We start from the raw sequence: 13,203 nt of genomic DNA on the forward strand, positions 1-13,203 counted from the left end.
ATCCAATTTCTGATCACCCTTGAGATGTTTCTCGCTTCCCATGCACTGTATTTGCCACATGATCCTGCTGTCCTCTCGGTGGCTGTGGTAACCATAGCAACCGCTTGTATAATTCATAGGCCCGTAGGTGGCGCATCATGAAGCAGGTAAGGAAGTTGAATCACTCCATTCGGTACCATCGCCGAGTGACGGCGAGGAGATTTCCTGCGAGGACGCCAGTTCCCTCGAAAGAAAAGTGGTTCGTGACGCCAGCAGTGAGGACCAAGTGCGCATGTCCGTTAAGAAGGCGATAACATACACGTAAAGTTGCATTTAGTAAAGGAAGTAAAAGGGCTTATTTAGTAGAAGTGGTCATATTGACACTTAAAATGTATTCTTTTGCATTCAAAAACTTTATCTTGTTAACTTTTTTTTTTTTTATCTATTATTTTTCCGTAGGTGACAGTGAATGGTCCTGCATTGGTGAGCACATTTTGGATGTTCTCATAGAAATGAAGAGAATGAAGGAGAAGGAAAAGGTAAATACAGAGCTATCTCGACTTCTGAGTTTAATTAAGCTCATAACTCAGTTTACTTGTACAGTACCCCATCCAAACCCTCTAACCTGAATTTTTTTGCGTGTAATTTCGCTTGTGACCACAAGATGGAGGCACTATTTAACACTAAATTTGAAAGTATTTCAAGATCGGCCTCATTTTGCTTCACCGTCCTACACTTTTACGCCTACAAAAAGTGATGTTCATTTCATAACGTACATCTTATGGGTATCCGAAACTTGCTTAAAACTCAATTTTTGTTTTGAAACACAAAGCTTGCTTGATATAAAAGTTGGCGCACTCATGATTGTGTAGTTACATTGGGAGGTCCAGCTTCTCAAGGTAGGACATCTGGACACGCTGCATGTTTGTAACAGTCCACCCGTCACTGATGCTCCGGTGCTTAAGTGTCCACACCAAACTACGCAGGTACACTACACAATTCTCTATAGAATAACTATAATGTTAGTGTGGTCCATTTGATCCATATTCATGTGTGTTCGTTTCTCGACAACACAGAGTAAGACACGAGCGGAAGAAGACATGAGAGGAGTGCGGCGGCTCCAAAAGGCAGCAAGACACAGCTGGGCCAGGTGAGAGGATCCAACAGTACACACGACAGCCACAAAAAATTAACATATTTAATATAAAGAAAACTGACTGTGTCAATCCAACTGGAACAGCAATGGTAAAAACGTAAGCCTCCTTAAAATTTGTTTGTTTGTTTGTTTGTTTGTTTGTTTTAATTAGCCGCCTCCCTCCAACATAAAATAACCGCGAGTCAGCCATTTTGTTTTAAAGCGGCCATTTTGGGCAAACTTCACGTAGGGCAGTTTTCTGACAAACCTTTTTTTTGTTTTTTTTTGTTTTTTGTTTTTTGTTTATTTACAATTGTATGTGTACATTCTATCTTTGATCTTTGTGTATACTTCTCTGTAAACTACTGTTCCCTTGGCAATTATTGTTGACTTATACTGAAAATCTTTGATTGTTACCATGTTTGTGTGTCTTACAGTAAATAAAAAAAAAAAAAGTTTTCTGACAAACCGGAATTCACCCATGAGCCCTGATTGGAAGCAGGTTGAGAAGCCGCTTTGCCCCTTTTTCGCCTTTATTGTGGACAGGTTATAGCATCAAACTTTGATGATCACTTTTCATTCAGAAAACGTTTGTTGATTCCCAGTGAATTTTGAGGATTCAGCTTGAAAACTTGAACTTAATTGAATATCTGATAGAACTCTTGTTGGGGATTTCTTGTGAGTTCAGACTGGCGACAGAAGGCGTGCAAAGCATGCTGGCCTCTCCCTGGCTAGTTCAAAGGGCAGAGGTCAGATGTGAAGCTTGGGGCTCGGCCTCCTGTTCAGACGTCCTCCTCTTGAATGAGGTCAAGTACGACGTGGTGGCTCGTTCGCTTTATGCTGACATGTTGCGGAAGCACCACAGTAAGAACAACATGTTAGCCTTTAAGGTTTCCCCCCTCCCCAACTTGGAACTTCACTTTTTTTTTTTTTACTGATTTCACAGGTGTGCACCAGTGGACGGCGCTGACGCCATGGCGACGTCACCATGAGGTGCTTCAGCTTGAGGAGCTCGCAGAGGAAGCGTTGACGTCCGACGACATGATGGCTTTGGCGGAGCTGCCGGGAGCGTTCACAATATACAGGTTGATTTTCCTCATAGAGTGATATAAAACCGTCCAGAACGTGGGAATTTCATTTAATCCTGTAATTTTAAACATTATTGTCCTCAGAGTTTGTACCGAGTCCAGAAAAGACTGCTTCACTGCAGTTTCTCTCTTGTATAAATTAAACGTGTGTCGTCGACAAGAGAGGGAAGAATTAACAGCCTTAGTGGAGAGGTACAACAAATGAAAATGTTTATTAAGTTTTTCAATGACTCAGTCTTGATTGTTGTGACTTTGCAGGCTGGACAAGGAGAGCCTGCGACTGTTGTGTTTGTACATTCGATCAGCAACATTAAGAGTTCAAAAAGAAAAAAACGTCTTTGACGCATATTGGGCCGTTCGACAGTCCTGGCACACCTGGTGAGATGAAACGATCGCAATTTCGACATGATGCTTTCAATAATGCGCCGGTTGATTGCGTGTCTTTGCAGGCCGCACGTTTACAGTCCATGCAGAGAAGAGCAGGCTGCTGCATTACTACGCGGTGATGATGACATTGAAGAACACATGGAAGACTACAATTTATCATCATCACCGCAGGTACTGCCTGATTTTAAAAAAAAATCCTTATATCAAGTTAGGGCAGTGATTCTCAATTATTATTTTTTTGTTACACCTTCCATGGAGGAAGAAAATATTTCTCTGCCATGAGTATAAAATAGTATAATTGTGGGAATGCTTCAGCATTCCCACATATGTTATTGTGATTTTTATTCTCCACACTTCTCACAACTCCCACATAATACTTCCAATTTACATTGTTCAAATTTCAACTAGCTTCAAAAATTCACGCCTCCCGGGGTATATATATATATATATATCGTCTGATTCCATATTACTTATAGTATTTTCACAATTTAACATTTAATATCAACTTTTCCCCCATTTATTTTTCAATGGGACATTCAATTAACTTTTGCTATGTATAACTTTCCATGCCCACTTCCATGTATATAACATCATCATTACCAGGTGTCTTATACTGCTCGGTGGCACAGTTGGTAAAGCGCATTATCCAGTAACCAGGTGGTTATAATTTCACAATTCAGCTCTCAATGTGCTTTCAGCATTCCCACACAATTTCTCCAGAAATTGCACTTAGTCTAGTTTAACTATAAACTTGCTATTAAGTAAGCCTCTAATACTCCTTGGGCACTCTCTGACAATAAGAGCACCACTGACACCTACTGTAGTGGATGTGCAATTACACTTAATTCTCGTATAGCAAAAAAATAAAAAATAAATCATCCTCACTATTTGAGGATGAGTTAGGACTGTAAAGAAATGACTGTAGAATTTACAGTAAATACCTGTCAAAAAAGTTGCCAGCTAATTATTGTAAAATTTCAGTTAATTACTGTAAATTGTTTACAATTTTTTTTTTTTTTTTTTACCGAATATAAATTACAGTTGCAGCATTCTAAGTACTGTAATTTATACAGTAAAAAAAATTTAAAAATAAAAATAAAAATAAAGTAATATGCTGTAAGATCTATACAGTAAAATGTACAGTCAATTCTTTACAGTGAAGATTTCAATTCAGCATTCAAACTAAGTTCATGTTTTAATTTCAGGTTTCTTTACAAGTTTGGAGGTTGGGTTTCAAATTATGACAAATAGTATGAAATGTAATGTACAAATGTAAGGGTTTGGTTTAGGGAATGTCAACCAATAACAGTTTCGGTGTCAATATACCCACTCTCCCACATATGGGAAATATAATTCTTCAACTCCAACTGCAGTCATTGCTGCAGTTATTGGTGCTGACTCAGCAGGAGGAGAGGAAGCAGCTGGTCCGCTTGTTGCAAGAAGTCACTTTGGAGGATGTACAAAAACCAGTTCCCGCAGATTCTCCTAAAACAAGTATTGTGCATACGTTCATAATATTACTTTTAACTGTATTTATTTGCACATCACTCTTGAAAAAAAAGTAACCTTTCTTGCCTGACAGGTTGCATAAAAAGGCTGCAACAAATCCGCTCCAGCAGTGAAGTTCAACCCCAATGTGACATTAGCGGACCCCCAACAGAATGGTCCCAAGACCAGCTGGATCGAGCCACCTTGTTACTCCTGGCAGACCTCCTGGAGATCCAGGAGAGGCAAACCTCGTCAGTCCTTCCGGCACTGTTGGACGAGGTAATGCGAGCGATGATGTCATCAAATCCACTGACAACAAAGTGACTCAAGAATTTGACTTTATTAAGAACGAGCATCTCCAAGTACTGCGACAAGAGTACCAATCCAAACTCCAAACACCGGACCTGCACACCAACCTGCTCCAACTCCTCAATCCTGACTCCCCTTCGGCTACTTTATATGCTAACTTCAGTCAGGAGCAAATCCCGCAGCAGTCCTGTTCTAGTGGACCTGCACAGGATCAGAACGTCACTGGCGGACTGCGTGAATCTCAGACAGCAGCTGAGACGATCGGCACACAAACTGACGGAGTCCAAACTGAGGATGTACCTGATAAACAGGGTGTCTGCGCAGGTACCAGGCCACATTATCAGTGCTGCAGATGTTTACAGCTACTTGTGTACCTAATAAACTGTCCTTGAGGGTGACCTACGTTTACTCCTTCCAGGCTGTGGCGCGACACTGGGAGGTCTGCCCTATTTGGAGGTTTTATGTGTTCCAGATACAATGAGTCAAGTTGACAAAGGAGGGGGACACCACGATGACGAACAGGACAGTGAGACGAAGAACTTTGAGGAACAGGACTCGTTGATCACTCTGGCTTGGAGCACACATCTTGAGGGCGACACAGGACAAGAGGGGGAGGCTGCACTGCATTTTGACGTCCAAATGCAGCCAAGTGGCGAGGGCGGCAAAAGCAAACATACAGAAAGCCGTGAAGCAGAGTTAAGCCGAGCTCAACCTGCAGAGACACACGGCGGCCAGCAGGAGGTACTCATGTAGTCGTGTCACACACACAAATCCCTTAAAACAACGCCGCTTGTCATTCTGTTGCTTTTTGATTCAATTGAAGGAAACAGAAAAAAAGCAGGTCTTGAAGGCAACTGACGAGGACAGCGACATGGTGAAGGATTTTCGAGCTCGTGAGCTCACCGCACAGGCTACAGTACGAATTTGTTAAAAATATAAATAAATAAATAAATAAAAATAAAAATCTAAGACCTATACAGGTTGCCACTGGGGCGGTACTCTCAAAAGTTCTATTCCTCGAAATGATTCCATTTTCATAAATTCCCTCCCATTTCTTCCCGAATAAATGGGCCAAAAAAACACCAAAAAAAAAAAAAAAAAAAAAAAAAAAAAAAAAAAAAAAAAAAAAAAAAGAGGGGGGATATTCGAATATAAAAAATACAATTCAATAATTAAACATTGATATACAAAAATACAATTCCATAAAGATAAAAAAAGGGAAATTAAAAACTATAAATAAAAATAAATACAATAAAAGATATTAAAAGAAAGAAAACTATATACAAAAGTAAAAATATAATAAAAATGAGATTCAAAAAAAGAAAAGAAAAAAAAAATAGAATTAAGTGTCAATAAATTAAAACACTCTGCTCTCGCATTTATTCATTTCCCGAAGGGCTACTGCAGCACAAGGGAGAGAATGACAAGACCAAAAGAACCGGTGTCTGCATTGGAAAGAGAAAAGACCATGCGTAAGCTGGTGGACGTGCACCGCCGGGTGGAGAGGAAGCAGCAGAGGGACAGAGACAGACAACAGCTAAGGGTAAAAGAAAAAACGGTCAATGGGACAATGATGATGACAACAACCTTCCTTGCTTTAGGTCCAGGAGCGTCTGTCCATCATCCAGAGCAGGAAGGCAGACGAGGATTTATTCGGACCCAAGCACAGGGAGAGGATGAAACACCTCAGAAAAGACATACCACAAGTAATTGCTGTAAATATTAGTATAAAACACTGCAAATTGATGCATTGGCGGTTCTTCAGGAGGACAAGAGTCAGCAGAAGACGCTGGTCAGAGAACAACTGGAGCAGCTTAGAAGGGAACGATCTTTTATCATGCAGTCCAGAAGAATAAGGTAAGTACCCGTAGATTCATTACATTAAGCAATACTTTTGTCCATATTTGTAATTTTTCTTTCTAAAGAAACACTGCAGGCTTTAAGGAACTTCTGGCTCCAGTGCATCTCCAGAGCAGAGGAAGTGAAGGCAGGTTGGACCAAGATGACTTGCAATGAGTGTCTGAATAAAAGCAGAACAATGGACGCACCACTGTTTACGCAGCACAGAAAATTAAAACTCTTTGTACGTCAACAATGGTGGACTTGCAGATTGTTTATTATACAGTGTAATTATCTGAACAAACATAAGCATTAACAGTAATATAACTTCATCAATGACAAGCCCCTGTAGTCTGCGACCAAATGTATACACTGAAGTGCCATAAAGTCCTTATCATATAAAGTCGGCCGCTAAGAGATTGGTACTGTAGAGGGCGCTGTTTCTTCTACGGCCGTGGCTGTGTCGCTCAGGTTTTCAGGGTCAATCATGTAGTGACCTAACTTTGTCGAACAACATTCAACAGTGTCCGTTCGCATTGTACAGCTTAAACAAGGCAGCAATAGAAAGCCGGAACGTTCCAAAACTGCTCCGACTTGATGGGCCACCACCGCGTTAACACACACACAAGAGTTCACAGATCAGGTTTGAGTGGTCTCAAGAAACACCAACATAAAATTTCAAAAGAACGTCATTTCCAAGCGAGCTGACGAGAGCGCGGGGACCATTTTTGGAAAATGATGGCTGAGGATGAGGCTGTGTGGAATCTTCCGGTTTGTCGTCATCTCACATGTGCGTGTATGTGTGGACCCAGGTTGTACATTGTCAGCAAGTAAGCAGCATGCTTGTATGTGATGGATTACACTAAACCATGTACACTAGTCAACAATATTCTCTTTGTTTTTTGTTTTTTACATTTGAGCAGCTTTTGTTGAACAGCTGACATGGAAGTCTGAGTCAAGTTTTGGCCTGAGGCTTTGCTGAGCACTATCTTGAGCATCTCTTATGGGCACCATAAAAGTGAGGAGGGTGCAGGTGTGTGTGTGTGTGGGGGGGTGTGTGCGTATGTGTCAGGTGTCTACGTGACAGAAGAAATGTGCGTGCGTGCGTGCGTGCGTCAAGTCTTGAATGGTGTTGTAACAGTGGGGCTGGAGGAGTGATGCATGTAAACACGCATCGGCGTCTTCTCTATTGGTGCGCGCACTGCACCCCCGGGCCGTGATGGCCGCCCTCGTCGTCGGAGCTGTCGTTGTAGGCCTCTTTCCGGGCGCCCCCGCCCGACCCTTGACTCCTGTCGAAATCCGTCAGCTCCACTTCCTCGGCGTCGGCGGAGATGTGGGGATCGTCGGCGCGGCTGGGAAGCAGGCATTCCAGCTCCTGGAAGAGTGATTAGTCGCGTCATTAAATTGTTGCTTCTGGGGACGTTGTTTGTGAATCGTGACTTACGTTTAGCTTTTCGGGGCTAATCCAGTTGTTCGCAGGAAACTGCACGTCAAACTTAATGTAGAGGTCTCCCTTCTCAAAAGGGTTTCTGTACTGTGGCATTCCCTCGCCCTTGACCACACGAATGCAGCCTGAGACATAAGACAATACAAAAACAACATTGTTAAAACATTTGATCACAAATCTTAAAATCATCAAATAACTTGTAAGATGCTTATTTGTAAGAATAATGTAATATTTTAAAAACTATAAATCCATCCATCCATCTTCTTGACTGCTTACTCATCACAAGAGTGCCGGGGGTGCTGGAGCCTATCTTAGCTGGCTATGGGCAGTAGGCGGGGTACTCCCTGAACCGGTCGCCAGCCAATCGCAGGGCACACAGAGACGAACAACCATCCACGCACACAAGCACACCTAGGGACAATCCGGAGCGCCCAATTAACCTGCCATGCATGTCTTTGGAATGTGGGAGGAGACCGGAGTACCCGGAGAAGACCCACGCGGGCACGGGGAGAACATGCAAACTCCACCCAGGAAGGCCGGAGCCTGGACTCGAACCCGAGTCCTCAGTACTGGGACGCGGACGTGCTAACCAGTCATCCACTGTGCCGCCCACTATGAATCTAGGCAAATCCATTTTTGGGGGACATCAACTATTATTACATTGAATTGTTGCTATTTGAAGCCATCTTCCCCAACACACTACTAATAGAAAGTAGGGATTATTCACAAGTCTGTTTAAAACACTGGGGAAAAGAGCTTTTTGCAACATAGCCCTGGTTGATCTCATACTCTGCTGCCACCTTCTGGACGTTTTTGTAATAACTACCATTGCTTCAAGCATTCTCTTCAGTTCAGAGGCTGCATCAAAGCCTTCTGTATGCTCTAGCATGAGAAAAACAAAAACAAAAAAAACGTATAAATAAATTTTTGGGACCATGGCAATATTTAAAATAGAACGTTTTTATCCGTTTTTGGGAGCAAATGAGTTGTGTTGAAAAATAGAACAAATTTGCAAAGATTTCCTCTTAAGACATGCCAGCACGCCGATGTCACATATTTTATCTTTGTAAAGTTGAACCGGCAGTTAAAAAAAAAAACAAAAAAAAAACTTTGAGGTACCACGCACTCCAACATGCATTTCTTACCTGGCATTAACACTGACAGCTAATGCTAATTTGTGCATCCATCAAAACTAAGTAGGCACGTGTACCTGGTTCTATGACTTTGCCAGGTGGGTACTTGACAAGCAGCTGGCGTCCATCCAGATGTGTGACAGTTATCTGGAAGCCACACAGAGCCTCGACCAGGCCGATGCGCTGCACCATGTGAAGGTCATTGCCTTCCCGGCGGAATTCCTGAGATGGGGAAGAAAACTAATTGAGGCCCTAATTCAATAATGACCTCATATATTTTTCATTAAAGTTTTTTACATCATGTTCTTTCTCCTGTAGGACCAGAACAATGTCACCGGGTTCCACACCCGGTGCCTGGTCAGCTTCCCCAGTGAAGGTGATCTTCTGTCCATGTCTCATGCCTTTGTCCACGTCCACCTCTAGTAGCTTTGTTTCCTTACAGACCTTGTGACCTTCACACTTTTTACAGCGATCTTTTTCACTAATAACCTCGCCTGCGCAAACACAAACAAGCGGACCAAGATTGGAGATTACTTTTTTGATCCCCACGCATGAAATTGCGTGAATTGTTTCCAGTAAACATTACCCTCTCCTTTGCAGTCTGTACAGACTGACTGCACCTGTTGGACCATACCAGGGGCCAGCTGTCGAATCACCACCCTCATACCTAGTCCTCTGCATGGCGCACACTTCTGCACTGCGCCTGCCTTGCCCCCCTGACTGGATGGCAAATGGAAGAATGTCAGCACTGTCAATGCACAGTTCTCTTATTGTCACAGTACAAAACAGTGAGGGAAAAGGACTCACCCATTGCAGGTACCACAAAGCACATTCTTGCTCAGCTGGAGTTTAGTCGTTTTACCGTTGTAGAGGTCTTCAAGTGAAACTCTGGAAGGGAGGGGAAAAAACAAAACAAAACAAAACAATCAATCAATCAATATACAACAACACAGTGTTGACATTTACTCTTGAAAATGGAAAATCTTCAAAACGCCTAGCTGCCAAGTCACTGGTAGAGAAATTTAAATTAGACTAACAATAGCTCAAACATTTTGGTAACCAGACAGCTGACATAATATTTACATAAATATGTTAAAAAAAAAAAGGTCCACAATGTGTCACTATTAAAAGCCCGTTTACTTGAGAGGGTGCACCATGTCTTCGCCTCGCCTCCGTCCCCCGTTACGACCTCTGCTCTGTCCCCCCATGAACCCGAAGAGTCCTCCGCCGAAAATGTGAGAGAAGATATCGTCCATGCCGGGCCCGCCGCCTCCGCCTTCCCGGAGCCCCTGTTCGCCATAGCGGTCGTAGAGCTCCTTCTTCTCCGGCGTTGTCAGTACTTCATATGCAAAACTGATCTCTTTAAACTGGGTGACAACATGAAACGGACACAAACACAAATGGACAGATTTTTTTGTTTGTTAGTTGCCATTTCCAGGTTTTGCCGTCAAACAAAAAATTCACTATAAAAATACCAAACTCCTTTCATTTATAAACAAGACAATGTCTTGTTACTTTCAATGTCAAAATTATAGGACAGAAAGGCACATGTTTCTAATGTACTCCCAAAAGACAAAAATCCTTTGTGATAAGCACTTACTTTATTTTTTAAAACGTAAAAAATGTGACCAACACAAATTCACAACTTTTCCCGAACTGAGAAATCGCTTGGTCAAAGGTACGAGTCATGGCGGGTACAAAATTATTTCCACAATATTAAATATATCATGGAACATGGTGAAAACAGTCATCATGAAGAAAATAAGACTCCACAGCGACATTATCAAGAATTGTCCGTCTCTCCAAAAATTGATGAAAAGATGAGAAGAAAAATGGTCAGGGAGGCTGCCAAGTGGCCGACAGCAACACTGAAGGAGCTTCAGCAATTTCTGACAAGTACTGGCTGTTTAGTCAATGTGGCAAAAATCCCCCTTTAAGGGTGTGCATATTTATGCAACAAGGTGATTAAAACACCCTAAATAAGATATTATTTTATTTCCATTTGATAAAAGTTTACATTTATGGTGGTAAAAGGTTTGAAATTTACTTTTCTGTCTCATTTATTAATATATTTTCCCAAGAAACTGCCACTTGAAAAAAGAGCGGGTGGACTTTTTTATATCCACAGTAGACTTAAGCATGACAAACGTTTTTTTTGTTTTTTTTAAAAAAAGGACCAAGCAGCAGTACAAAAACAAACCAACAACAAAAAACAAGAAAGGGCTCTGCTTCCTGTCCTGGGGCATGGTGCCCCAAGAGCTTAATGAGTTTTTTTTATTATCACAAGTGGTGCAAATATGCTAAGCAGCAGGGGGGGGGGGGGGGGGGTGGAAGTAGTTAACATTGTTTTGGTTGGGAGATTTTCTAATTAATTTACAATTTTGTAACAGGAAGATAAAATGCATTATTATTATTATTATCAACATCATCATCATCATCAGCCTACCAGTACAATATGGCAGAACATACACAATATTATGAGCTGGCAAAGTTTTACTATATACTACACAACTATTATTATTATTATTTTTTTTAAAACACTTGTAACGTTAAAATCATATTGCATGACATATACTTCTACAATACAGTACAGTACTTGTTACAGATGCCTAAATATGTGCCCTGTGTCTAAGGTGTAAACATGTTTTGTTGCCATGATACAACAGTAGTTTTCTCCACTTGTATGAGTTTAGAATGTTAAAACGCGACAATATACTTGTACAGTTAATAACTGGCAAATCGTGAACTGAGTTCAAACTTTAAAACAGAAGATTTGGATTCCCCTTATTTCCAGTGGGATTTGTGTGCAGCCTATCAATGTGATTGGTGTCCTGTCATTTTTTCCTCTTATATATTTAAAAAAAAAAAAAAAAAACCTTCACACTGAGCATTTCATACCTTGTCTCCAGCATCCGGGTTCTTGTCTGGATGGTACTCTTTAGCCAATTTGCGGTAGGCCTGTAATAAACCAAGAGGGACACATAAGTTGTTAATCTCCTACAAGTTAGACCAAACCAGAGCCTTGATCTCAGTCAGAGATCAAGTTGTGTATCTAAAAAATCTAGAAGGCATCATCGACTTGTGGGTCTGCTGTCAAAAACATCAGTACACCAGCAGGAGCATCGCTGCCTTTGACACTTCCAGCCATCTTGACATTTCATCTCAAATTAAAACATTCTTCTGATAGTTGGACATCAAAACAGTCTGCTAGTATGATCCCTTCTAAGTTTGTGAAACAACACACTGACTCAGAAGAGTTGCTTATATGCATGTTGAGTTAGAAATATAGCAGGTGGCAGGTTTAATTTTTAAGAACTTTCATCAAAGCACACCTAAGGGGGGTGGGCGGATGACTTCCTTTAAGTTTTTATGGCATTTTCAAGAGATATGCATAAATGACATTAGCATAACAGTTAAAGATCATGAAACGAATCATCTTTGACATACCAGCCATGTAGAAATGTTTAAGATACACGTGAATTGCTCAGCGCGCAGCAATAGAACGCGATACATACGAAATACATGGGCACAAAACAATATTCATTGTAAAGGAATATTTAATTTATGCTTCGTTTACAAGGCTACACGGCGTCGACTATTTCCTGAAATGTATCGTCTAATATCTGGAAAGCTACGCCACTCGTGGTCACTAAGTTTCTGTAAACGTTCAGCAGTCACTAGGTTTTCAGTGTACAAATGAAATGTGATATATCCCTAAAATGGGAAAGAGATATTTGTCGCACCGTCACCGCGGGGAACGCCGTGAATAGTTGGCTTCACTGTGATCTTATCTCGCTTAGTTTACAAGCTACCTTGCGAGCTAGCTACCTAGCTAGCTAGCTCATGTTAGCTAAGCAGTTTCTAGGCCCATTTTACAGGTGACCTACATCGCCGTTTCATTATTCGCAATTTGCAACGTCCTTACCTTTTTTAGTTCATTTTCGGAGGCCGACGGTGTGACGCCGAGGATGTCGTAGAGTTTAGTGTCCGCGACTTTCGACATGATGCTTGGGAGCCGGCTGCCTTCTGCGGACGTTCAGCTGAGTGAGGAAGGAAACAAGCTAAGCCGGCTGCGATAGTCCCGGGTTGCCAGATTCAGACACAAAGTCCCCCCCTCTGACGTCGACGCCCCCAACCAGAGGAGTTGCATTTCCAGGGGGGGCGGGCAGAGTAGATTTCTAGAACTTCACACGGGGCCATAATCAGGTTTTATTATTAGCCGTACGTACCATGACGCTCTTTGTGACGCTCGATTGCAGAGAGCATTGTGTTTTTATGAAGACCAAATACACACCAGCGGTGGGCAGGCTTAAGACACATTGGCCTGTTCATTAGTTAAACCAATACAAAATAAAAATGTTAATAACGACAATCCATCCATCCCTCTTCTGAACCGCT

The 13,203-nt window shown here is 41.8% G+C and overlaps 2 protein-coding genes across 2 annotated transcripts; one reads left to right on the forward strand and one right to left on the reverse strand.

Annotated features, from left to right (window-relative positions):
• The first annotated feature begins 185 nt into the window (after positions 1 to 185).
• On the forward strand, positions 186 to 6,475 carry LOC144016193 (uncharacterized). The gene is made up of 18 exons (XM_077516996.1): positions 186 to 273; positions 439 to 518; positions 852 to 965; positions 1,056 to 1,129; positions 1,803 to 1,978; positions 2,061 to 2,199; positions 2,287 to 2,394; positions 2,461 to 2,580; positions 2,652 to 2,760; positions 3,963 to 4,083; positions 4,172 to 4,356; positions 4,425 to 4,710; positions 4,805 to 5,127; positions 5,210 to 5,302; positions 5,783 to 5,929; positions 5,988 to 6,092; positions 6,152 to 6,243; positions 6,312 to 6,475. The coding sequence occupies exons 2-18, from the start codon at positions 492 to 494 to the stop codon at positions 6,400 to 6,402; spliced, it is 2,310 nt and encodes a 769-aa protein (XP_077373122.1). The 5' UTR covers positions 186 to 273; positions 439 to 491; the 3' UTR covers positions 6,403 to 6,475.
• A 9-nt stretch (positions 6,476 to 6,484) lies between these two features.
• dnaja2b (DnaJ heat shock protein family (Hsp40) member A2b) lies at positions 6,485 to 12,997 on the reverse strand. The gene is made up of 9 exons (XM_077516997.1): positions 12,731 to 12,997; positions 11,704 to 11,763; positions 9,946 to 10,172; positions 9,613 to 9,693; positions 9,392 to 9,525; positions 9,103 to 9,299; positions 8,883 to 9,027; positions 7,670 to 7,797; positions 6,485 to 7,600 (listed from the first exon to the last, which is right to left on the reverse strand). The coding sequence occupies exons 1-9, from the start codon at positions 12,806 to 12,808 to the stop codon at positions 7,412 to 7,414; spliced, it is 1,239 nt and encodes a 412-aa protein (XP_077373123.1). The 5' UTR covers positions 12,809 to 12,997; the 3' UTR covers positions 6,485 to 7,411.
• Positions 12,998 to 13,203: the final 206 nt, after the last annotated feature.

This window comes from Festucalex cinctus, chromosome 3, assembly GCF_051991245.1.
Source record: "Festucalex cinctus isolate MCC-2025b chromosome 3, RoL_Fcin_1.0, whole genome shotgun sequence".
In the NCBI taxonomy this organism is placed as follows: Eukaryota; Metazoa; Chordata; class Actinopteri; order Syngnathiformes; family Syngnathidae; genus Festucalex; species Festucalex cinctus.